The sequence below is a fragment of the Salvelinus fontinalis genome, chromosome 21 (assembly GCF_029448725.1).
Source record: "Salvelinus fontinalis isolate EN_2023a chromosome 21, ASM2944872v1, whole genome shotgun sequence".
Classification (NCBI taxonomy): Eukaryota; Metazoa; Chordata; class Actinopteri; order Salmoniformes; family Salmonidae; genus Salvelinus; species Salvelinus fontinalis.
Window position 1 is genome coordinate 20768889 of NC_074685.1, and position 23165 is coordinate 20792053.

The following is a 23165-nucleotide window of genomic DNA, read 5'->3' on the forward strand; positions in this document are numbered from 1 at the left end:
GTAAATAACTATTTGTAGTCGTGTGTTATATCAAATATTTACCAGCAGGTGGCGCTTTCATGTTGGCTCTGGCAGTTTGAGCGCGCCTAGGATAGACGACCAAACATCCCCCACCATCCTCCGCAGCCACACTAAAAAAAAGCAGCTGCCTGCCAGAGATTTTTAGAATCTCTGTGCAAGACAGAAAAAGCTATGTGTCTTGCTACAAGTTGCAACCTGTTCTCAACATTACATATGTCGAATATGGCCACGTTTAAATTGTGTTTTTTTTTAAAGCCATGAACGTTTTGGGTTGTCGTCTACCAAATCCAAGTATTCCCGTCTTCAGCCGAGACGAGCGTTTCGCCTTTGAAGAAAACAACAGCGATTTACAACTTGCTGATACGGTGAGTGGTTTGCATAGATATTAAAACCAGGGTTAGGTAGTATGCAGTATTTTGTTGTTCAAAGACGTTTATTCAATCTAGTCTACTGCATATGCCCACTTTCGGTTAATTTGTGTGTGTATGGGGAGGTTTAATTGAAATATTTTAAAGATTTAAAGTCACTTTGTATATTTTAAAGTCTTAAACACATGACTGTCCTCATATAAAATTAAGAATATGATGTTTGTTGATATCTCCTTCAACAATCTGTCTAAATGACAATGCTTCCTCAAATGTGTATGTATTAATGAAATATGTGTATGTATTAATGAAATAAGATATGCCATCTTAAACATACTAAAATGTCAATACGAATACGTATACATTTAAACACTGGTAATCAAATATACACTTTGGATTGAAATAATTACTTTTCTACTGAAAGGTCTTCTCCCCCTTTGAACAGATTTTACCATCTCCTTTAGTGTAGCTCAGTGGCAATTTTAGCATGTAAATCTTGGTGAGTCAACAACAACAACAAAAAAACTGGGGTGCATGCCAGCAAAGCCACTACACAACACTAAACAATACACCAAGATTGGCAAATTCGCCACTGGCGCCCTGTGCTCTTCACAGATGAAAGCAGGTTCACACTGAGCACATGTGACAGACGTGACAGAGTCTGGAGACGCCGTGGAGAACGTTCTGCTGCCTGCAACATCCTCCAGCATGACCGGTTTGGCGGTGGGTCAGTCATGGTGTGGGGTGGCATTTCTTTGGGGGGCCGCACAGCCCTCCATGTGCTCGCCAGAGGTAGCTTGACTGCCATTAGGTACCGAGATGAGATCCTCAGACCCCTTGTGAGACCATATGCTGGTGCGGTTGGCCCTGGGTTCCTCCTAATGTTGCACCACAGACTGTCCAGGAGTTGGCGGATGCTTTAGTCCAGGTCTGGGTGGAGATCCCTCAGGAGACCATCCGCCACCTCATCAGGAGCATGCCCAGGCGTTGTAGGGAGGTCATACAGGCACGTGGAGGCCACACACACTACTGAGCCTCATTTTGACTTGTTTTAAGGACATTACATCAAAGTTGGATCAGCCTGTAGTGTGGTTTTACACTTTAATTTTGAGTGTGACTCCAAATCCAGACCTCCATGGGTTGATAAATTTGATTTCCATAGATCATTTTTGTGTGATTTTGTTGTCCGCACATTCAACTATGTAAAGAAAAAAGTATTTACTAAGAATATTTCATTCATTCAGATCTAGGATGTGTTATTTTAGTGATCCCTTTTATTTTTTGAGCAGTGTATTTGAGATTCTTCAAAGTAGCCAACGTTTGCCTTGATGACAGCTTTGCACACTCTTGGCATTCTCTCAACCAGCTTCATGAGGAATGCTTTTACAACTGTCTTGAAGGAATTCCCACATATGCTGAGCACTTGTTGGTCTCCTTCTTGGTCAAATAGCCCTTACACAACCTGGAGGTGTGTTTTTTTGGTCATTGTCCTGTTGTTAAACAAATGATAGTCCCGTAAGCGCAAACCAGATGGGATGGCGTATCGCTGCAGAATGCTGTGATAGCCATGCTGGATAAGTGTTCCTTGAATTCTAAATAAATCACAGACAGTGTCACCAGCAAAGCCCCATCACACCTCCTCCTCCTCCATGCTTCACGGTGGGAACCACACATGCGGAGATCATCCGTTCACCACGATTTGTCTCGCAAAGACACAGCGGTTGGAAACAAAATTTGGACTCCACAGACCAAAGGACAGATTTACACCATTGCTGGTGTTTCTTGGCCCAAGCAAGTCTCTCTTTCTTATTGGTGTCCGTTAGTAGTGGTTTCTTTGCAACAATTTGACAATGAAGGACTGATTCACGCAGTCTCCTCTGAACAGTTGATGTTGAGATGTGTCTGTTACTAGAACTCTGTGAAGCATTTATTTGGGCTATAATCTGAGGTGCAGTTAACTCTAATGAACTTATGCTGCTGAGGTAACTCTGGTTCTTCCTTTCCTGTGGCGGTCCCCATGAGAGCCAGTTTCATCATAGCGCTTGATGGTTTTTGCAGCTGCATTTGAAGAAACTTTAAAGTTCTTGACATTTTCCGGATTGACTGACCTTCATGTCTGAATGTAATGAGGGACTGTCATTTCTCTTTGCTTATTTGTGCTGTTCTTGCCATAATATGGACTTGGTCTTTTACCAAATAGGGCTATCTTCTGTATACCACCCCTGCCTTGTCACAACACAACTGATTTGCTCAAACGCATTAAGAAGGAAAGAAATTCCACAAATTAACTTAACAAGGCACACCTGTTAATTGAAATGCATTCCAAGTGACTACCTCATGAAGCTGGTGAGAGAATGTCAAAAGTGTGCTCATCTGTCTTCAAGGCAAAGGGTGGCTACTTTGAAAAATCTCAAATATAAAATATATTTTGATTTAACACTTTTTTGGTTACTACATGATTCCATATGTGTTATTTCATAGTTTTGATGTCTTCACTCGTATTCTACTATGTAAAACATCGTAAAAATGAAGAAAAACCCCTTGAATAAGTAACTGTCCAAACTTTTGACTGGTACTGTATATATAATTTGATATCTGATTAATCTCTTTTTATTACCTTTTTGTAGTTTAATAAATCCAATTTGAAAAGTGATAACTAAAGTATCCTTAACTAGCATTGAAAAAGTGAATCATTCTATAATTAAACATCTCTCCCTAATTTCCAGACTGGACTTATATAAGGGTATGGGAGTACAGATACGTTTAGGGGGTAGCACACCCTACTTAATGGCAACAGGTCAGTTTTAGGGTTATGGTTCAGTGGAGTTGACACAGTGAAATAACTCATATAACTCAATAACTCTCCTGTCATGTTTTTCTAGGGTCGAACATCATGGCAACCTCCCACATTCTCTTCATCTGCCTCCTCCTCATCCTACCAGTTTTATCGCAGGAGCCGCCCACCTCTAGACAAGGTACCTTTTGATCAATGATGAACCAGACCAAACTAGAAGGCCTTTCCTTTCACAGGACTATCAATACTGACCCAACATATTCCTATAAGTCAAGTACTTCCTTTGTATGTAGAATTCCTACTAAGGACAGTATAGTATGTACACTATGTAGTGCAGGATGATATACTGTATGACACTATGGGTACACGTTATGGGTACATACCAAGGGGTATCATCACACTATGGGTACACACCAGGAGGTATCATCACACTATGGGTACACGTTATGGGTACATACCATGGGGTATCATCACACTATGGGTACACACCAGGAGGTATCATCACACTATGGGTACACGTTATGGGTACACACCAGGGGGTATCATCACACTATGGGTACACGTTATGGGTACACACCAGGAGGTATCATCACACTATGGGTACACGTTATGGGTACACACCAGGGGGTATCATCACACTATGGGTACACGTTATGGGTACACACCAGGAGGTATCATCACACTATGGGTACACGTTATGGGTACACACCAGGGGGTATCATCACACTATGGGTACACGTTATGGGTACACACCATGGGGGTATCATCACACTATGGGTACACGTTATGGGTACACACCAGGGGGTATCATCACACTATGGGTACACACCAGGAGGTATCATCACACTTTAACTGCGTGGCACACTCTTAGAGGAATAGATTACTGATATACAATATGAATGATCTCATTACACACTCTGGTTTAAATGTTACATTACAAATTAAATATAATAGTTATTTGTGAAAACTCTGTAATATGCTTTATGATAATGCAATGGCACTGTGTAGTGTATTATACAGACTAATACAATCTCTTAGAACACGGGCTCTAAATAAGCATGCATGCATGGGCACATATCGAGTTCTTCCCAGGAACAGGATTTCCAGGAATTCTGGAGGGGGCAGTGGGAGCAGTGAGTGGTGCACTGTGGGAAACTGTTTAGTTATTCAGACTCCCCCTCTCAACAGATGCAGCGTTGTAATGGACTAAGTTTGAGTGCAGGAAGTTCTATTCCTAGGTGGTTCAGGCCTTTATGATGAAGTCACACTTCTCCTAAGTGTCTCTTCATGTTATGCAACATTATACACGTTATATAACTCTTTAGCGCTGACGGATTGAATAGAAGCTTTCACTCTACTGTAAGTCTCTTTTGTCTCATATTTCTATAAGCTTTGGCAGTAGTGCTTTGACAGAGTTATTCTGTTTCCAGTAAGTGGTACTTCACACTCTGTCAGAATGGGTGAAAGGGTTTGAGCTCCCAGCAAAAAATATACTAGATTTTTTTTCTTCTGAGAATCAGCAGTACCCAGCCAAAAAGGTTACTGTCTGAGTGAAACAGATGGACATAGAACAGTGCAGTAGGAGGGGACTGTCACGTTCTGACCTTAGTTATTTCTTTATTTTAGTGTGGTCAGGGTGTGAGTTGGGTGGGTTATCTATGTTCGTTTTTCTATGTTGGTTTTTTCGTTTGGCCTGGTATGATTCTCAATCAGAGGCAGATGCCGTTAGTTGTCTCTGATTGAGAATCATACTTAGGTAGCCTTTTTCCACCTGGGTTTCGTGGGTGGTTATTTTCCATGTCAGTGTTTGTTCCACACGGAACTGTTTCGATTGGTATTTCACGTGTCGTTTGTTGTTTTGTTTCTGTGTTCGTTCGTTATAATAAAGAGCAGAAACACGTACCACGCTGCGCATTGGTCCTCCGATCCTTCTTATTACTCCTCCTCAGATGAGGAGGACAGCCGTTACAGGGACACTGCCAGCTCACGCACACAGACAGAAAATACACATTTTCAATGCTTCCCATACTGGAGTAAACCAAGTTTTTTCCTCACAGAGCTTTAAAGATGTTCAGTTGAAGGGGACAACCTTTGTTGCAGCTATTGCTTTAAAGTGTCTACTTAAGTAGCTACAATATATAACACCAGCTGTCCTTCACGTAAGCTTTTCTCTACCATAAGTGGGAAAATTTTTACTTTGCACATGTAATTGCTTTTGATTTCTGGAACAAACAGAATAAGTAAAGACTCGATGTACTCGATGTTAGGTACATATTTATTTTTAAACACCATCTTGTGAATTACTCTCTAACAGTAGGACTGAAAAGTCAAAACATTCATCCTGACTTTAATCAAAGGGAAGGACAGGATTGTGTTGGTTCGGCTGCTGTGTAATAGGAGAGATGGAGGGAGGAAATTAGTGTTTTAATGCGCAGGGTGTTTTAATACACACGTTGCACAAACATCACTCCAAATGAGAAGAAACAACATTGAGAGGTTGGTAAGGCAATAGCACCATCCCTTTCATCTGTATAATTGTGTATGTGTATCTGGCATACGTCAGTGACGCACATAGGAGAGAGAAAATAGTGAATTAGACTCTATAAAGCACGTGTCAAACTCATTCCATGGAGGGCCGAGTGTCTGCAGGTTTTCGCTCCTTTCTTGTACTTGGTTGATGAATTAAGGTCACTAATTAGTAAGCAACTCCCCTCACCTGGTTGTCTAGGTCTTAATTGAAAGGAAAAACCAGCAGACTCTAGGCCACTGGTGGCCTAGAACTTTATGGTTCGAGGGCTACATCAGGATTATGAAATGAAATTCAACGGAGGGCCGCATTTTTGGGGGGACCAATTGTTTGTTCAAATCAATTTGCTGGGGCCTGCCGAGGGGCCTGCCGAGTGACGCTTGAGGCGTCACTACAGACCCGTGTTCGATCCCAGGCTGTGTCACAGCTGGCCGTGACTGGGAGACCCATGATTTTGCGCACAATTAGCCCAGCGTCGTCCGGGTTAGGAGAGGGTTTGTCAGGCTGAGATTTCCTTGTCCCATCACACTCTAGTGACTCTTGTGGCGACCCGGGCGCTTACATGGTTGCGAGGTGTATGGTGTTTCCTGCAACACATTGGTGTGGCTGGCTTCCGGGTTAAGCAGGCATTGTGTCAAGAAGCAGTGCGGCTTGGCTGGGTCGTGTTTCGGGGGACGCAGGGCTCTCGACCTTCGCCTCTCCCGAGTATGTACGGGAGTTGCAGCGATGGGACAAGACTGTAACTACCAATTGGATACCATGAAATTGGGGAGAAAAAAGGGGTAAAATAAAATGTTATATTTAAAAAAAGAAATAGTAATAATGTCTCGTGGGTTGGATTGAAGTGCCCAGCGGGCCACAGGCCGTTTCTGTTCTAGGCCCTTCATGGAATGAGTGACACCCCTGCTATAAATCATCCAGTGCTAGCGCTCATCATCATGTGTACTCTACAGAGAATTACTTTATGCATTCAGAAACCCCTTGATTAAAACACCCATTCCCTCCCTCCATTCCTCCTAGTACACAGCAGCCAATCAAACACAACCCTCTATTTCCCTTTCATTAAAGTCATAATGAATGTTTTGAATTTTCAGTCCTAATGTGAGCGATGAGTAGGTTAATTTACGAGATAGTAGAGGACATTTTGTATCAGAAGTGGGAGACATTTTGTAAAAGAGTTCACCTTCCAGCGACTGGAACACTAGAATATCTGGAGCCCAAAATTATACACTGCTCAAAAAAATAAAGGGAACACTTAAACAACACAATGTAACTCCAAGTCAATCACACTTCTGTGAAATCAAACTGTCCACTTAGGAAGTAACACTGATTGACAATAAATTTCACATGCTGTTGTGCAAATGGAATAGACAAAAGGTGGAAATTATAGGCAATTAGCAAGACACCCCCAAAAAAGGAGTGATTCTGCAGGTGGTGACCACAGACCACTTCTCAGTTCTTATGCTTCCTGGCTGATGTTTTGGTCACTTTTGAATGCTGGCGGTGCTCTCACTCTAGTGGTAGCATGAGACGGAGTCTACAACCCACACAAGTGGCTCAGGTAGTGCAGCTCATCCAGGATGGCACATCAATGCGAGCTGTGGCAAGAAGGTTTGCTGTGTCTGTCAGCGTAGTGTCCAGAGCATGGAGGCGCTACCAGGAGACAGGCCAGTACATCAGGAGACGTGGAGGAGGCCGTAGGAGGGCAACAACCCAGCAGCAGGACCGCTACCTCCGCCTTTGAGCAGGAGGAGCACTGCCAGAGCCCTGCAAAATGACCTCCAGCAGGCCACAAATGTGCATGTGTCAGCATATGGTCTCACAAGGGGTCTGAGGATCTCATCTCGGTACCTATTGGCAGTCAGGCTACCTCTGGCGAGCACATGGAGGGCTGTGCAGCCCCACAAAGAAATGCCACCCCACACCATGTCTGACCCATCGCCAAACCGGTCATGCTGGAGGATGTTGCAGGCAGCAGAACGTTCTCCATGGCGTCTCCAGACTCTGTCACGTCTGTCACATGTGCTCATGTGCTCAGTGTGAACCTGCTTTCATCTGTGAAGAGCACAGGGCGCCAGTGGCGAATTTGCCAATCTTGGTGTTGTCTGGCAAATGCCAAACGTCCTGCACAGTGTTGGGCTGTAAGCACAACCCCCACCTGTGGACGTCGGGCCCTCATACCACCCTCACGGAGTCTGTTTCTGACCGTTTGAGCAGACACATGCACATTTGTGGCCTGCTGGAGGTCATTTTGCAGGGCGCTGGCAGTGCACCTCCTTGCACAAAGGCGGAGGTAGCGGTCCTGCTGCTGGGTTGTTGCCCTCCTACGGCCTCCTCCACGTCTCCTGATGTACTGGCCTGTCTCCTGGTAGCGCCTCCATGCTCTGGACACTACGCTGACAGACACAGCAAACCTTTTTGCCACAGCTCGCATTGATGTGCCATCCTGGATGAGCTGCACTACCTGAGCCACTTGTGTGGGTTGTAGACTCCGTCTCATGCTACCACTAGAGTGAGAGTACCGCCAGCATTCAAAAGTTACCAAAACATCAGCCAGGAAGCATAGGAACTGAGAAGTGGTCTGTGATCACCACCTGCAGAATCACTCCTTTTTTGGGGGTGTCTTGCTAATTGCCTATAATTTCCACCTTTTGTCTATTCCATTTGCACAACAGCATGTGAAATGTATTGTCAATCAGTGTTGCTTCCTAAGTGGACAGTTTGATTTCACAGAAGTGTGATTCACTTGGAGTTACGTTGTGTTGTTTAAGTGTTCCCTTTATTTTTTTGAGCAGTGTATTTTACCCTTGTTTTCTTGGAAAGGTCTGTTTGAAATTTGAGCTTCAGCGTCCTGTTGGAGCCAGTGATATCTGCTGTGCACATGGTGTGAAAACAAATGACCTCAACTTGGCAGACTGCACTTACTCACGTACACATTCAAGAACATTCACAAGTACTCACATACACGTGCATATTTATATTCTGAAAATATTAAGTCAAAATGGGGAGTCTGGATGTAGGAGATGTAGAGTCACAATTTGTGCACAGCACCCACACAAGCACGCATGCACACACACCACCTGTCCTGAATCCTCATCAGTAACGGGAAATTGAGCAAGTATGAAACACTTGAGCATTGCCACGTGTTGGATTGATTTTTCCTGTTCATTCCGAGGAAGTTCCTGGTAGAAAAGGATCTGGTAAACAAGTTATTTTTAACCTTTGGCCACCCTGATGAGCTGCTAACCAAGCCAGTGGTATGCATCTCTCCTCAGAAGAGCCACACAGCTGTGAATCTCCCTAGGCGCCAGAGCCATTCTACCTGCTATTGTTCTGTCCCTCTCAGTGGTGCTGATGTGGCACATTATGGGAGATGGTACTAATTACTAAAGGACCTAAGTGCCTCTTCAGGGCTATGAACAAATAGGAGTGTTTACCTAAAGCTCCCCTCTCTCTGGGAACACATTCATATAATCATGTACTATAGTACAGACAGACCAGGACAGCGCTCGCCTGATATGTCATATTGCTGTCATAAACAAGATAGGAATGATCATTTATCTTTCCTACAGCTTATTTATAGTTTCCTTTATTGACCCCTAGGTGCAGAAGGTAATAAGATGCATCATATTACAGCGTTTCAGGTGTAGTAGTAATTGGCTTTGGAGAAAATACTTCCAATTGCACTATTTTATTGCCAGCTGTCATTTTCCTGCAGATACAGCAGATCTCTGAACACTTACTATGAGTGTAGTTTTCATGCAGTGTACTATGTAAGTGCAGTTCTGAGAACAGATGATGGCAGATGCAGTGTACTATGTAAGTGCAGTTCTGAGAACAGATGACAGCAGATGCAGTGTACTATGTAAGTGCAGTTCTGAGGACACATGACGGCAGGGTTTTCCCCGAAATTCCTGTGGGCGGTAAAGTCTGGCTGACAGATTTTAAAGAGGTATGCGGATACTTCCAGGAAAACGTAGCTGTCTGCCATGCGGCTACGCCACTCAGAGGAGTTATGTTACACTCTGTTTGTCTTACACTTGAAGAGCAACTCAGCCCTGTAAATGGTCTCAGCAATAGGCATAGATAGGTCGACTAGACAGGGTGTGTGTTCATGTTTGACTTTTTGACTTTTTTTGAAAGTCTATATAGAATGTGTGTGCTCACCTCTTTCTCTCTCTCCCTCCCTCCCAGCCTTCTCCCAGATCCGCCCCCAGATCTCCGGCTGTGTCTCCCATGACATGAACACATTCCGCTGCAGATGGAATGTCGGAGTATTCCAGAACCTCACAGAACCCAGAGACCTGCGGATATTCTACTACATTAATGATAGGAAGTGAGAGAAAAAATATTCCCTAAGAGAGAGATAAACATTCTGAGGCTGAAATTAAATAAATTAAATATTTGAGAGCCAAATAGTTTTTCTTCTGAAATAATTTGTAGTTCTTAACTGTATAGGAGTCTCTCCCTCTTATCTAAATGATGTCAGGTGCATGATGTCAGTCTTTTCTGCCATCAGCTCAGTATTAAAACCCCTATGTTGTCTCCCCATGCCTGCAGCACATCTCCCAAAGAGTGGGTTGAATGTCCTCGCTACGCTGACAGGACAGACGAGTGCTTCTTCAATGAAAGCTACACGAAGGTCTGGATGACCTACAGTGTCCAGCTCCGCTCTGGCGATCAGGACATTCTCTATGACGAGGTCATCTTCACTGTGGAAGACATCGGTTAGCCTGGCCCCTGTATTCCTAAACCACAGTCATTCCTCCATTCATAGCTACCTATAGCTACCCTACACTCACCTGTTTGTCCTCTGTCTGCCTCCACACATCTCCCATATTTTAAACCCTAATCACTTTTTTATCATTGGAAATTGAAATGTGGAAATACTGAATTATATAGACCAAACATTAGAACCCCCCCCCTCAAAAAAAAAGCATTCCACAGGGATGCTGGCCCATGTTGACTCCAATGCTTCCCACAGTTGTGTCAAGTTGGCTGGATGTCCTTTGGGTGGTGGACCATTCTTGATACACATGGGAAGCTGTTGAGCATGAAAACTCAGCAGCATTGCAGCTCTTGACACACTCAAACCGATGTGCCTGCCACCTACCATCAAACGCACTTAAATATTTTGTCTTGCCCATTCACTCTCGGAATGGCACACATACACAATCCATGTCTAAATTGTCTCAAGGCTGAAAAAATCCTTCTTTAACCTTTCTCCTGCTCATCTACACTGATTGAAGTGGATTTAACAAGTGACATCAATACGAGCTCCTAGCTTTCACCTGGATTCACCTGGTCAATCTGTAATGGAAAGATCAGGTGTTCTTAATGTTTTCTATACTAGATATACTACATTTTTGATGTGCCATTCTGCATTTCAAGTGGTGAACCTAATGTGGTTTTAAATGTGTTCCAGTGGAACCAGACCCTCCAATAGCGCTGAACTGGACCCTGCTGAATGTGGGTCTAACCGGGAGCCACTTTGATATCATGTTGAGCTGGGAACCGCCACACTCTGCAGACGTGTCGATGGGCTGGATGACGCTGCAGTACGAGGTGCAGTACCGCGAGGTCAACTCAACACTGTGGAGGACGGTGAGTCTACACACCCTTGAACAGGGGAAAACTCCTAGCCCCGGACTTTATGCATAGGGCTGGGTTAGGAGTTCTTCCTGACTCCGTGATTAGACCAGGAAAACTCCTAGCACCACCTATACCCCTTCCATGAGGACTGTTTGACTCTTTTGTTCAGACTATTGCAGATCATTGGGTCATTTCAGAATCTTTACATTGGCAATAAAGATTAAATGCAGTGTTCCAATGTTCATATAAACCTTTCTCTGGACATACAGTACCTACTGAGACTGTTCGGTCCAGATTATTTTGACCTGACTAAGGTTTACTGCATTTGTTTTTGCGTGTATTCCGCGATGCGTTTAGCTTTTAACAGCTAGGAAACACCTCTAACCTAACAACAGTGCTAGGTGGCTGTACTACAGACACCGGCCATCGTCGTGGGAAAGACACATTTTTTTTTAACTTTTGAAAAACAACTGGTTGCAGTAATGAGCCAACCTGGATACTAAGGAGATCCTGAGGGTAATCGACAAGCACCAACAGCTTTACGCTATGGAGGAACAATATACTCCCATCATGGAAAGATCCGACTACCTCACAAAAGAACTCTAACCCGACAAAAAAAAGAAAAACAGATTCATCTACAGACACGGACGATTGACTTACCGTTGAAGTAGAGGCTAGTGTTCTGGCTGGAATCCATGCAACACTGGAAAAGTTGTGTGAGGAGGTATTAGGGCTGAGGGGGAGTTTGGAGTTTAGCCAGAGGGAAATTCTCACGCTCCAATGAGAGAACAAGGCACTCACAGCCAAGGTGAAAATCCACGATTCTAAAATGGATTGTCTACTCAGGGAAAACAGGGTGATGAAGGAGTTGCTGCTAGACATACAAAGTCGTAGAATGTGTGAAAATCTCATATTTTCTGGGATTCCTGAGGACGCATCCAATAATTCAGAGGGCGCGACCAGAGAATTCATGCAATCCGCCTTGAAATTTCCTCTAGAGACTGTAAACAAGGTGGCTTTCCACCGTGTACACAGACTTGGAGCTCAAAGCGACAAGACCAAGGGTCCATGATCGATCATTGCAAAATTTGAACACTACCAACAAAAGGAGCTGATCAAAAGCAGGGGAAGGGAGCTTAAAGAGACCAAATTCGGTCTCAATGACCAATTTCCATGTGAGGTAAACGAACGTCGCAAGAGACTGTATCCTGTACAGAGGCAACAGAGAGAGAGAGGGATAAGCGTGCCTTTATCATTGTGGACAAACTCTTTATAGATGGACAGCTATTCTGAGACAGCTCCATAACACCATGGCTGTACTAAATTCTACAGGGACTTCAGGTTACGAAAAAAAGAAAGTATGGGAACGGTAAAAATATCTGAACACTATAAAGTGGATATTAACACACACGTACTCAATTACATGTTCACTTACACATATGGACTAATATATACTGTTAGGTTCTAATTCTCAGAGTAAAAAACTCAACAGACATTTATGAAAGCTTAACCAAGTTTATTATGCTCAGAGTATCAATACAGCTGCATTCAGACAAAAACATTTTCACACAAGCACTGATATTCATCCGTTCCTCATAGGCTGAGTCTCCTCCTACCCATCTGTACAAACATCGTTCTTTACTGCTAGGCAGGACACTAGTGATACGGGCCATAAAATTGTATTTCTCCCTTAAGGTGACCTGACCTGACCTGACCTCAACCGCCCTCTATCACTAATCAATGGCTCTCTCCCCTTATCAATGCCTGCCACATGTAATTGCTTCCCTGTACTCAACACATTCCAAGCTTAATTGCACACACTATATACCTTCCTCCAATAACCATTAACTTCTGGTGTAGACCCTCTAAACTAGAGGTCGACCGATTTATGATTTTTCAACGCCAATACCGATTATTGGAGGGCCAAAAAAGCCGATACCGATTAATGGGCCGATTTCTTAAAAATGTATTTGTAATAATGACAATTACAACAATACTGAATGAACACTTATTTTAACTTAATATAATACAGCAATAAAATAAATTTAGCCTCAAATTAGTAATGAAACATGTTCAATTTGGTTTAAATAATGCAAAAACAAAGTTTTGGAGAAGAAAGTAAAAGTGCAATATGTGCCATGTAAGAAAGCTAACGTTTAAGTTCCTTGCTCAGAACATGAGAACATATGAAAGCTGGTGGTTCCTTTTAACATGAGTCTTCAATATTCCCAGGTAAGAAGTTTTAGGTTGTAGTTATTATAGGAATTATAGGACTATTTCTCTCTATACCATTTGTATTTCATTAACCTTTGACTATTGGATGTTCTTATAGGACTATTGGATGTTTGTCACGCCCTGACCGTAGATTGCTTTGTATGTTTCTATTTTTTGTTTGGTCAGGGTGTGATGTGGGTGGGCATTCTATGTTTGTATGTCTATGTTTTCTATTTCTATTGTGTTTGGCCTGGTATGGTTCCCAATCAGAGGCAGCTGTCAATCGTTGTCTCTGATTGAGAACCATACTTAGGTAGCCTGTTTTCCCACTTTTAGTTGTGGGTGGTTATTTTCTGTTTAGTGTTTTTGTTGCACCTTTCAGAACTGTTCGTTTTGTCGTTTTGTTGTTTTTGTTCGAGTGTTCATATTTATTAAAAGTATTATGAATAGTTATCACGCTGCACTTTGGTCCTCTTCTCCTTCTCCCGATGACAATCGTGACAATGTTCTTATATTCTCAGAACCCAACAATACACATACACACTTGATCTCGCTCTCTTCTCACTCTCGCTTTCTTTCTTTTCTCTTCTCTCACCTCTCTCTATTGTCGAGAACTGTTCTATAATTGAATATGTTTCTTGTTTGTCTCTTTTCTATGTCTTTGTCTACATGTTTATATATGTTTGCAACAAGCAAGGGGAAGATATCAGAATAGGGACATTGGGGAATAATAACATATTGTACGGGATTGCATTACTATAGAGTGAAGCCGTCTCTATAGTAATGCAAGGTCTCTTTCATGATCATGTGAAATGTCAATTGCTATGGAAATGCTGGGATGTGTTTTTTAATGATGTTAAAGGTATTTATGATGCAACTATGATGGTGATACAATATGGATTACAATTATCATCATGAATATTAAAACTTCTTATGGCTGCAAGGGGCAGTATTGAGTAGCCAGTTAAATCGTGCCCATTTCAAACGGCCTCGTACTCAATTCTTGCTCGTACAATATGCATATTATTATTACTATTGGATAGAAAACACTCTCTAGTTTCTAAAACCGTTTGAATTATTTCTCTGAGTGAAACAGAACTCCTTCTGCAGCACATTTCCTGACCAGGAAGTGGAATGTCAGAAATCGATGCTCTGTTCAACCTCATGCCTATACAAGGGCAATGAACGTAAGAGTCTACGTACACTTCATACACCTTCCCCTGGTTGTCAAGAGGCGGTGAGAGAAGAAATTTCGTGTCTATCTTGGTCTGAGGTGGAATTAAAGCTCTTTGTATGACGTGACCGTCCATTTCTTGTTTCTGGAGCGCGCGCAAGAGGACATGGATTTGCTTTCTGTTTAGCTGTCGTTATGGATGACTAACATCTCCGGTTTAGATTTTATTTGATACATGTGACCATATCGTAAAGTATGTTTTTTCAATATAGTTTAATCAGATTATTGAAATTTTTCGGGAGTTTTGCCGTGTTCCGTTCTTTGACTTTGTTGACGTTGGAGAGATCCGTGCCACTTGGCAAGTGCCCATGCTAAATCAAGAGGGAAATTTGCCGTTCCAGATCCAAACAACGACTGTTCTGGACAAAGGACACCTTGTCCAACATTCTGACGGAAGATCACCAAAAGTAAGAAACATTTTATGATGCTATTTCTAATATCTGTCGTGCATGTGAACTGGTCGCTGGCGCCCAAGTGTTTCTGGCTATTGTGGCTACGCTAATATAAAGCTATATTGTGTTTTCACTGTAAAACACTTGATAAATCGGAAATATTGTCTGGCATCACAAGATGCCTGTCTTTCCATTGCTGTACACTATGTATTTTTCAGAAATGTTTTATGATGAGTAATTAGGTATTTGACGTTGGTGTCTGTAAATATTATGGCTGTTTTCGGTGCAATTTCTGACTGTAGCTGCAATGTAAACTATGATTTATACCTGAAATATGCACATTTTCGAAAAAAACATATGCTATACAATAAATATGTTATCAGACTGTCATCTGATGAGGTTGTTTCTTGGTTAGTGCCTATTTATATCTTTATTTGGCCGAATTTGTGATAGCTACTGATGGAGTCAAAAACTGATGGAGTAATAAAAGTGGAGTCTTTTGCTAACGTGGTTAGCTAATAGATTTACATATTTTGTCTTCCCTGTAAAACATTTAAAAAATCGGACATGTTGGCTGGATTCACGAGATGTGTACCTTTCATATGCTGTATTGGACTTGTTAATGTGTGAAAGTTAAATATTTAAAAAAAATATCTTTTGAATTTTGCGCCCTGCACTTGAAGTGGCTGTTGTCATAAATGTACCGACGTCGGGCTTGCACGCCAAACAGGTTAACACTATACGCATTACATGTTACACACATAGACACTCAACCATGCAAATTGGCCGGGTTATAATCTATTTGGACATCACACATTATAGTCTTACTCTTATACAGACATTGTACACACTCTCACTAAATCACATCCAATGTCATACACATCAACTTACTCAGATTTACTACACACATAATATCGTGTCTCAATTTTCTAACATATGTGGCATTGGCTCACAGTCAAACAGGCAAGGGAATAAAACATATATTGCTAGAACCAATTTTTTAAATTCTAAATATCAGACATTTGAAAGCTATTTTTGGCCGTCATAATACTTCTGATGGCAGTAACTTTACAAGCACTAATTATGGTCAATTTAGACTGAGAATAGTATCTAGTTATGGTAAGGGGGAAAATAACTATAGCCAGTTATAACAGTTTATCAGATTATAAAAAAATATCAGTCTTTAAGTGGCTAAAAGAAAGTAATACAACATATACTGTTAACAGGAAACTCACTCTACATCCTTAGATGAAGTTGTGTGGAAAAAGGAATGGGGTGGTGAAATAATTTTCTGTAATGGACAAAGGAACTCAAAAGGTGTGATGATATTAATTGCAAATAGTTAGGAATGATTCACAAGGAAGGTGGATCTTTTTGAATATGTAATTGGGTGAAAAAGAGATTTGGCTCATCAAGCATTTTGCTACACTCGCATTAACATCTGCTAACCATGTGTATGTGACAAATAAGATTTGATTTGATTTGATCATCTATGTGGTCCAAATCAGGATGATCCAAACTTCTTCGAAAATATTTATACCAATTTATTGAACTTACAGGCAACAAATGATCAAATCATTATGGTAGGAGACTATAACCCAGTGTTAAGTACCTGAATGGACCGTAAAGGAAATCACTCTACAAACTATCATCACCGTGCCCTTAAGGAAATCACAAATATTATGGACACATTAAAAATCGTGGATATTTGGAGACCTAGTCTCCAAACCCAGACCTAGTTAGATATACATGGAGGAGACTTAATCAAGCTAGTCGTCTTGACTACTTTCTTGTCTCTTTCTCTCTTGCATCAAAGGTTAAAAAAAAATTATAGGAGACAGAATGCGATCGGATCATCATCTAATTGGCCTTCACATAACTCTTATAGAATTTCCACGTGGACGGGGATATTGGAAATTTAATCAAAGTTTACTGGAGGACAACTATTTTTAACTAAGACAAAATAATTTATAACTGAATTTTTCCAGTATAATATAGGAACAGCAAATCAACTTATTGTTTGGGATACCTTTAAATGTACCTTCCGAGGTCATTCAATTCAATATTCATCAATAAGAAAAAAGCAGTTTCTGGCTAGAGGGACAAGACTAACAAGGGAAATCCATGAACTAATAGTACAGGTAGATAGCAATAAAAATGATACTACAGAGATATAAAATAAGTTAGATTAAAAACAAAAAGAACTTAAGGAAATTATTCAAGAACGATCTAATGTAATCTATTACAAAAATAAAGCAAACTGGAGGGAATATGGAGAAAAATTCACAAAATTCTTCCTGAATCTCCAACATAGGAATGCTAACAAAAGAACTTGCAGAAACTCGTTACTGAAGACGGAGTTATCTATTTTAAAAGAGGAAGCTAAATATTTTAAGCAGATGTTCTCTTTTCCGTCTCATCCTCTCCCACTGAATGAAGATTATGGTAAGGAATTCTTTCCAAATAATACAAAAAATTGAAAATTAACAAATGTTCAGAAAGATCAGTGTGAAGGCCAAATTACAGAGGAATAACTTTTTGAGGCTATTAAATCCTTTCAGTCTGGATAAACCCCAGGGCTTGATTGCATGCCGGTAGAGGTATATCAAGCCTTTTTTGATATACTAAAAGCTCCGTTGTTAGATTGTTTTAACTACACCTATATAAATGGTAGCGTGTCAGGTACTCAGCAGGAAGGTCTGATTTCACTATTATTAAAACAAGACCCAGATAGACTGAATCTTTATATTTTCCATCAAAACTGGAGGCCCCTACACTTCAGTGTTGTGATGCAAAAATATTAGCGAAATGCATAGCACTCAGAATCAAAAGAGTTTTACCCAGTATTGTTGTTCCTGATCAGACAGGTATGTTACATGGATGATACATTGGAGGTAATATATGACACCTACTAGAAATAATAGAACATCATGAAACAGCTAAGAAGCCAGGCCTGGTATTTATAGTGGATTTTGAAAAGGCATTTGATAGAGTAAGACTGGATTTTATTTATAAATGACTGTTTGTTTTTTTCAATTTCGGTGATTCTCTTATAAAATGGGTAAAAGTAATGTATAGCAACCCCAGGTGTAAAATAGGAAATAACGGCTACTTCTCAGAGAATTTTGAATTGTCAAGAGGAGTTAAACAAGGGTGTCCGCTGTCAGCATATCTATTCATTATGGCCATCGAAATGCTAGCTATTAAAATCAGATCCAACAACAACATTAGAGGATTAGAAATCCTAGGCTTAAAAAAAAGGTGTCCATGTTTGCTAATGACTCATGTTTTATATTAAGTCCGCAAGCTAGATCCCTGCAATGTCTCATTGAAGATCTATATAACTTTTCTGGACTCTCTGGACTACAACCTAATTATGTACAATATTACGTATTGGATCTTTAAAAAAATAAAACTTTTACATTACCCTGCAGTTTACCTATAAATTGGACTGATGGTGAAGTAGAAATACTTGGTATTCATATCACAAAATATATAAATAAGCTCTCCACAATGAATTTCAATAGATCCTGCAATCATGGAGAGGTAAATACCTGTCTATTTATGGAAGAATTGCCCTGATTAACTCCTTAGTCATATCTCAGTTTACTCACTTAATTATTTAGTAATCCTGATGATTCGTTTTTCAAATCATATGAGCAAAAAATATTTAGCTTTATCTGGGATGCTAAACCAGACAGAATAAAGAGTGCCTATCAATATTATGAATTGGGTGGGTTGAGATTATTAAATATAAAAGCACTAAACCTCTCTCTAAAAGCTTCACTTAGTCAAAAGTTTTACTTGAACCCTAAATGGTTCTCAAGTAGATTACTAAGAAAAGCTCATCCATTGTTTAAAAATTGCCTTTTTGCCTTTGTGCAGATTGCCATGTCTCATTTTTGATTAATTAGTATCTCTCTTTTTCAAACGAGCATTGCAGAGCTGGCTACAATTTCAATTTCATCCCCCTGAAAAGATAGAACAAATATTACAACAAATATTATGGCTGAACTCAAATGTGCTGGTTGATAAAATACCTGTATTCATGGGAACGATGTTTGAAAAGGGTATTTTGTTCTTAAATGATATTGTAAATTGTAATGGTAGAGTTATGTCTTTCATGGAGTTATCAGAATTGTATAGGAAGGTCTGCTCATTCCAAGAGTACAACCAATTGATTACAGCATTACCCCAAAAATGGAGGAGGCAGGTGGCAGCGGTAGGAGGTGGAGAACTGGTCTGTCTGCCCAATATAAAGGATCAAAACGGGTGGAAGAATAAAAATAGCATAAATATGAAAGTATACCAGTTTCATTTGAGGACCAGTATGTTGACAACTGTGCCATACAGATTGCAAAATAGTTGGGAAGAGATTTGTGATGTAACGATTCCATGGTACAGGGTGTATGAGTTGCTAAATAAAACGACGCAAGATTCAAGACTTCATGCTTTTCAGCTAAAAATGATTATATAGAAGTCTTGCCATCAACAAAATGTTGAATATTTGGGGCATAAAATCATCGAAGCTCTGCAGATTTTGTTGTGAGGATACAGAATCAATAGACCATTTATTTTGGTATTGCCCTCAGGTAGCCTGTTTCTGGTCTCAGGTTCAGGAATGGCTGAAAATGCATAACATTGATCTAAAATTGACCCTAGAAATAGTAATGTTAGGAGATGTGGAGAGTCAATTACTAATATAATAATACTCTTAGGAAAAGTATTTATCTTCAACTCGCAATCTGTGGATTCTATTCGATTAGATAGATTGAAATCTTACATTAAACATCACAGCATAGTTGAAAGATATATGTTGTGTAGAAATCCGAAGAGGGTGGCCAGCAGAGAAAGGTGGGATGGTCTGAAGGGAGCTGAGGGTTCGGTTGTGGAATTGGAGACAAGTGGTAGTGGAGTTGCTGGGCGGGAGATAGAATGATGTTTAAAGATAAAGTATAAAAAATAAAGTCAAAATAAAACGTAATAATAATAAAAAGTAAGATCTGTTGACGTGCCCTTGAGCAAGGCGTTGACCCTGGATGCTTCTGTGTGTCGCTCTGAATGAGAGTCTGTTGGATGACTGGTGTGGTGTAGTTGTTAAAATAAATAATAAATGAATAGATTTACTGCATTATTTTAAGATCATTTCAGTGAATAATAAAATGATCTAATAATCAAAAGACTTATGCCTCCTCCCACATTGTAATTTAGAACAAACTGCCTCTTTCCAAGGGCAGTCTGCCCTCTCATTCTCCCTCTTTCACTTTAACTCCTTCCATGCAAGGGAACATGAATCTTTGGGGTAATCTACCAAGGTGACATACCAAGGCTCTATTGCTTTTAAGTTGATTCATGTCTTTATATGATATTATATATTTCTCAATGTGACTTATCCTCAGTTAAACTCTAAGTAGCGTGTCCCTTAAACCAAATCATTAAACCTGCAGGTGTAAGTTATGTTTCCTCCTATTGTGTGGGTGATATTTACTAACTAACTGGTGTGAAACCTCTCTGTTTTGACTGCAACCCTAGGTGGACCTTGAAAAGGGAATGCAGCGATCGCTATACGGGCTGCGCACCAACACAGATAATGAGGTCAGGGTGAGGTGCAAGACGCTAGCATCCCGTAACTTTGGGGAATTCAGCGACTCCATATTCATACACATCCCTACTAAAGGTACTGATGTATTGTATTTAAATACTGTCATATAAAATGTTTGCTGTTATAATATGTATGATGTCTCTGTTTTGAATCGTATTAATTGCTTTCTATATATTCATATGTGCTCAGAGTCGAGACTTCCAGTTACTGTCCTGCTTGTCTTTGCTGCTTTGGGTTTTGCAGTCATCCTATTGCTGGTAATCTATTCCCAGCAACAGAAGTAAGAAACTCACTTTTACCTTTCACTTTGTCTTAAAATACCAAACCTCTTCATAAAAATGTGAAAGTCTAATGCTACATGTCTTTTAATAACACTTCCGCAATCTTTCTTCAAGGTTGATGGTGATTCTCCTGCCTCCAATTCCTGGTCCCAAAATCAAAGGCATCGACCCAGAGCTTCTTAAGGTATTAACTTAACACAATGAAAAATACCTAGAATTCTTTACTTGTACCATTAAAACCATTGCCACTAGAGTTTAATGGGGAGGCAATATGTATTACCAGCAAGGTTGTAATAAGTGTATGTTGCCCTTTAAACTAACTCTGCGGTATTATCTGTCGTTTACCATAGAAAGGTAAGTTGGCTGAGCTGACCTCCATCCTGGGCGGCATCCCTGACTTGAGGCCAGAGCTGTACAGCGATGACCCCTGGGTGGAGTTCATCGAGCTGGACATGGAGGAGCCCAACGACAGGCTGACTGTGCTGGACACCCAGTGCTTGATGGACCACTGTGCCTCCTCAGACTGTCCCCCTATCACCATTGGCTTCAGGGATGATGACTCGGGCCGGGCCAGCTGCTGTGACCCTGATCTGCCTGACCTAGAGGCCTCCCCCTTCCACTCCCTCCTCTCCAACACCAGCCGCGCCCTGGAGCCCTCTTCCCTGGCCAGTACTAAGGCCAGCTCCTCAGTCCAGACCCCCAACACTGAGGATTCTCCCTGGGCCGCCCCTGGCAGGGAGGACATCTACACCCAGGTGAATGAGGTGAGACCAACTGGTGAAGTGCTGCTGACACCTGAGGAGCAGAGGAAGGTGGAGGAGAATGCAGAGAAGGATGAGAAGGAAAAGGAGAAAGAGAAGAAGAGGAAAGAGTTTCAGTTGCTGTTGGTGAATGCTGATGTGGGAGGCTACACCTCAGAGTTAGATGCTGGGAAGATGAGTGCCAGACTCCCCACTGGGAGAGCCAGCCAGCCTGCTCCAACGGAGGACAGTAGTCTTGTGCAGGGACAGCCCTTCGGGGAGTACCAGAGCCTGTACTTTGAGGCTGAAAGGCCCCCCATTCCACCTGCCTCTCCTGTCTCCCCACTGCCCCCTGTATCTGCCTACACCATGGTGGAAGGAGTAGACAGGCAGAACAGCCTCCTTCTGAAGCCTGGACCCACACCTGCACCCCAGCCAGTTCTAACCAAGCTTCCCCTGCCCACACCTACACCAGAGGGGTACCTGACCCCTGACCTACTGGGCAACATTACACCATAACAGAGGTGTAGGGACTATGCCAGTCATTTGTGATTGGACACAGATCAGAGGGGGCATGGGAATTCAGTGCCTGAGTGATTAAACATCAAAAGAGTAGGGTCCCAAATGTCATACCTACAAAAATGAGAGGGGGTCCCTGCCTGCCCCCCCTCTTCCCGTTCCTTCTCCCAACATGACAGCTGTAGACATTTTGAGGTTTGGTAAGATGGATGGTGAGTACAGGAGAGGGGTCTGTTCTTGAAGGTGCCACACCTGTCTGCAAAAACTGAGTGAACAAAGGAAATAGGGAACGGACAAGAAGGAATTATGGTCTCTCACAGGAACTGGCCATATGAATCTCTTCACATATTATGAATGTGAAATAAAAATATATATTTTGAAGAACATCACCTACATGTGACTTTAAATGCCATCACAAGGAAAAATTCTTAATTTAGTGTTGTTGTTGATAATGATGTTTACAATAATCCCAATAATTGGTCTTTACAACTATGAAAAGTATTTACAGATCTCAATATTTTGTCAAAAGGGAAGTATTTGGTGACCAAAAGTGGGAATCTACCATATGTGTTCTGCTGATTGCCTGTGGCTTTTCAACAAGTCTAAAATAGTAGGACATTATGCTTACTGAATGTTTGCTGTTATTTTGCATATATACAAAATGTGTGATTATAAAAACAAGAAAAAATAATTATGTTTACTATGTTGTAGTCTACCACTTACAAAAAGGGGACTATCAAATGTCAGAATATCCTTCTGGAGATCTCTAAATGCTAATGGTTCTTTATTGTACAGCTATAATGTTACTCATAAACATCTTTCACATTTAAACTGTACTGAGTCCATTCATTTGATATAGTACTGTAATGACCTGACTAGATCAT

At 41.2% G+C, this 23165-nt stretch overlaps 1 protein-coding gene across 2 annotated transcripts; it reads left to right on the forward strand.

Annotated features, from left to right (window-relative positions):
- Window positions 1-92: 92 nt before the first annotated feature.
- LOC129818404 (growth hormone receptor-like) lies at window positions 93-23112 on the forward strand. Of its 2 annotated transcripts, XM_055874249.1 has the most exons (10): window positions 93-386; window positions 3269-3361; window positions 9902-10043; window positions 10268-10434; window positions 11133-11311; window positions 15089-15154; window positions 20672-20816; window positions 20931-21021; window positions 21137-21206; window positions 21373-23112. In XM_055874249.1, the coding sequence occupies exons 2-10, from the start codon at window positions 3280-3282 to the stop codon at window positions 22279-22281; spliced, it is 1851 nt and encodes a 616-aa protein (XP_055730224.1). In that variant the 5' UTR covers window positions 93-386; window positions 3269-3279; the 3' UTR covers window positions 22282-23112. The 2 variants fall into 2 exon arrangements, with proteins under 2 accessions (XP_055730224.1, XP_055730225.1); XM_055874250.1 differs by lacking the exon at window positions 15089-15154.
- The last annotated feature ends 53 nt before the right edge of the window (window positions 23113-23165 follow it).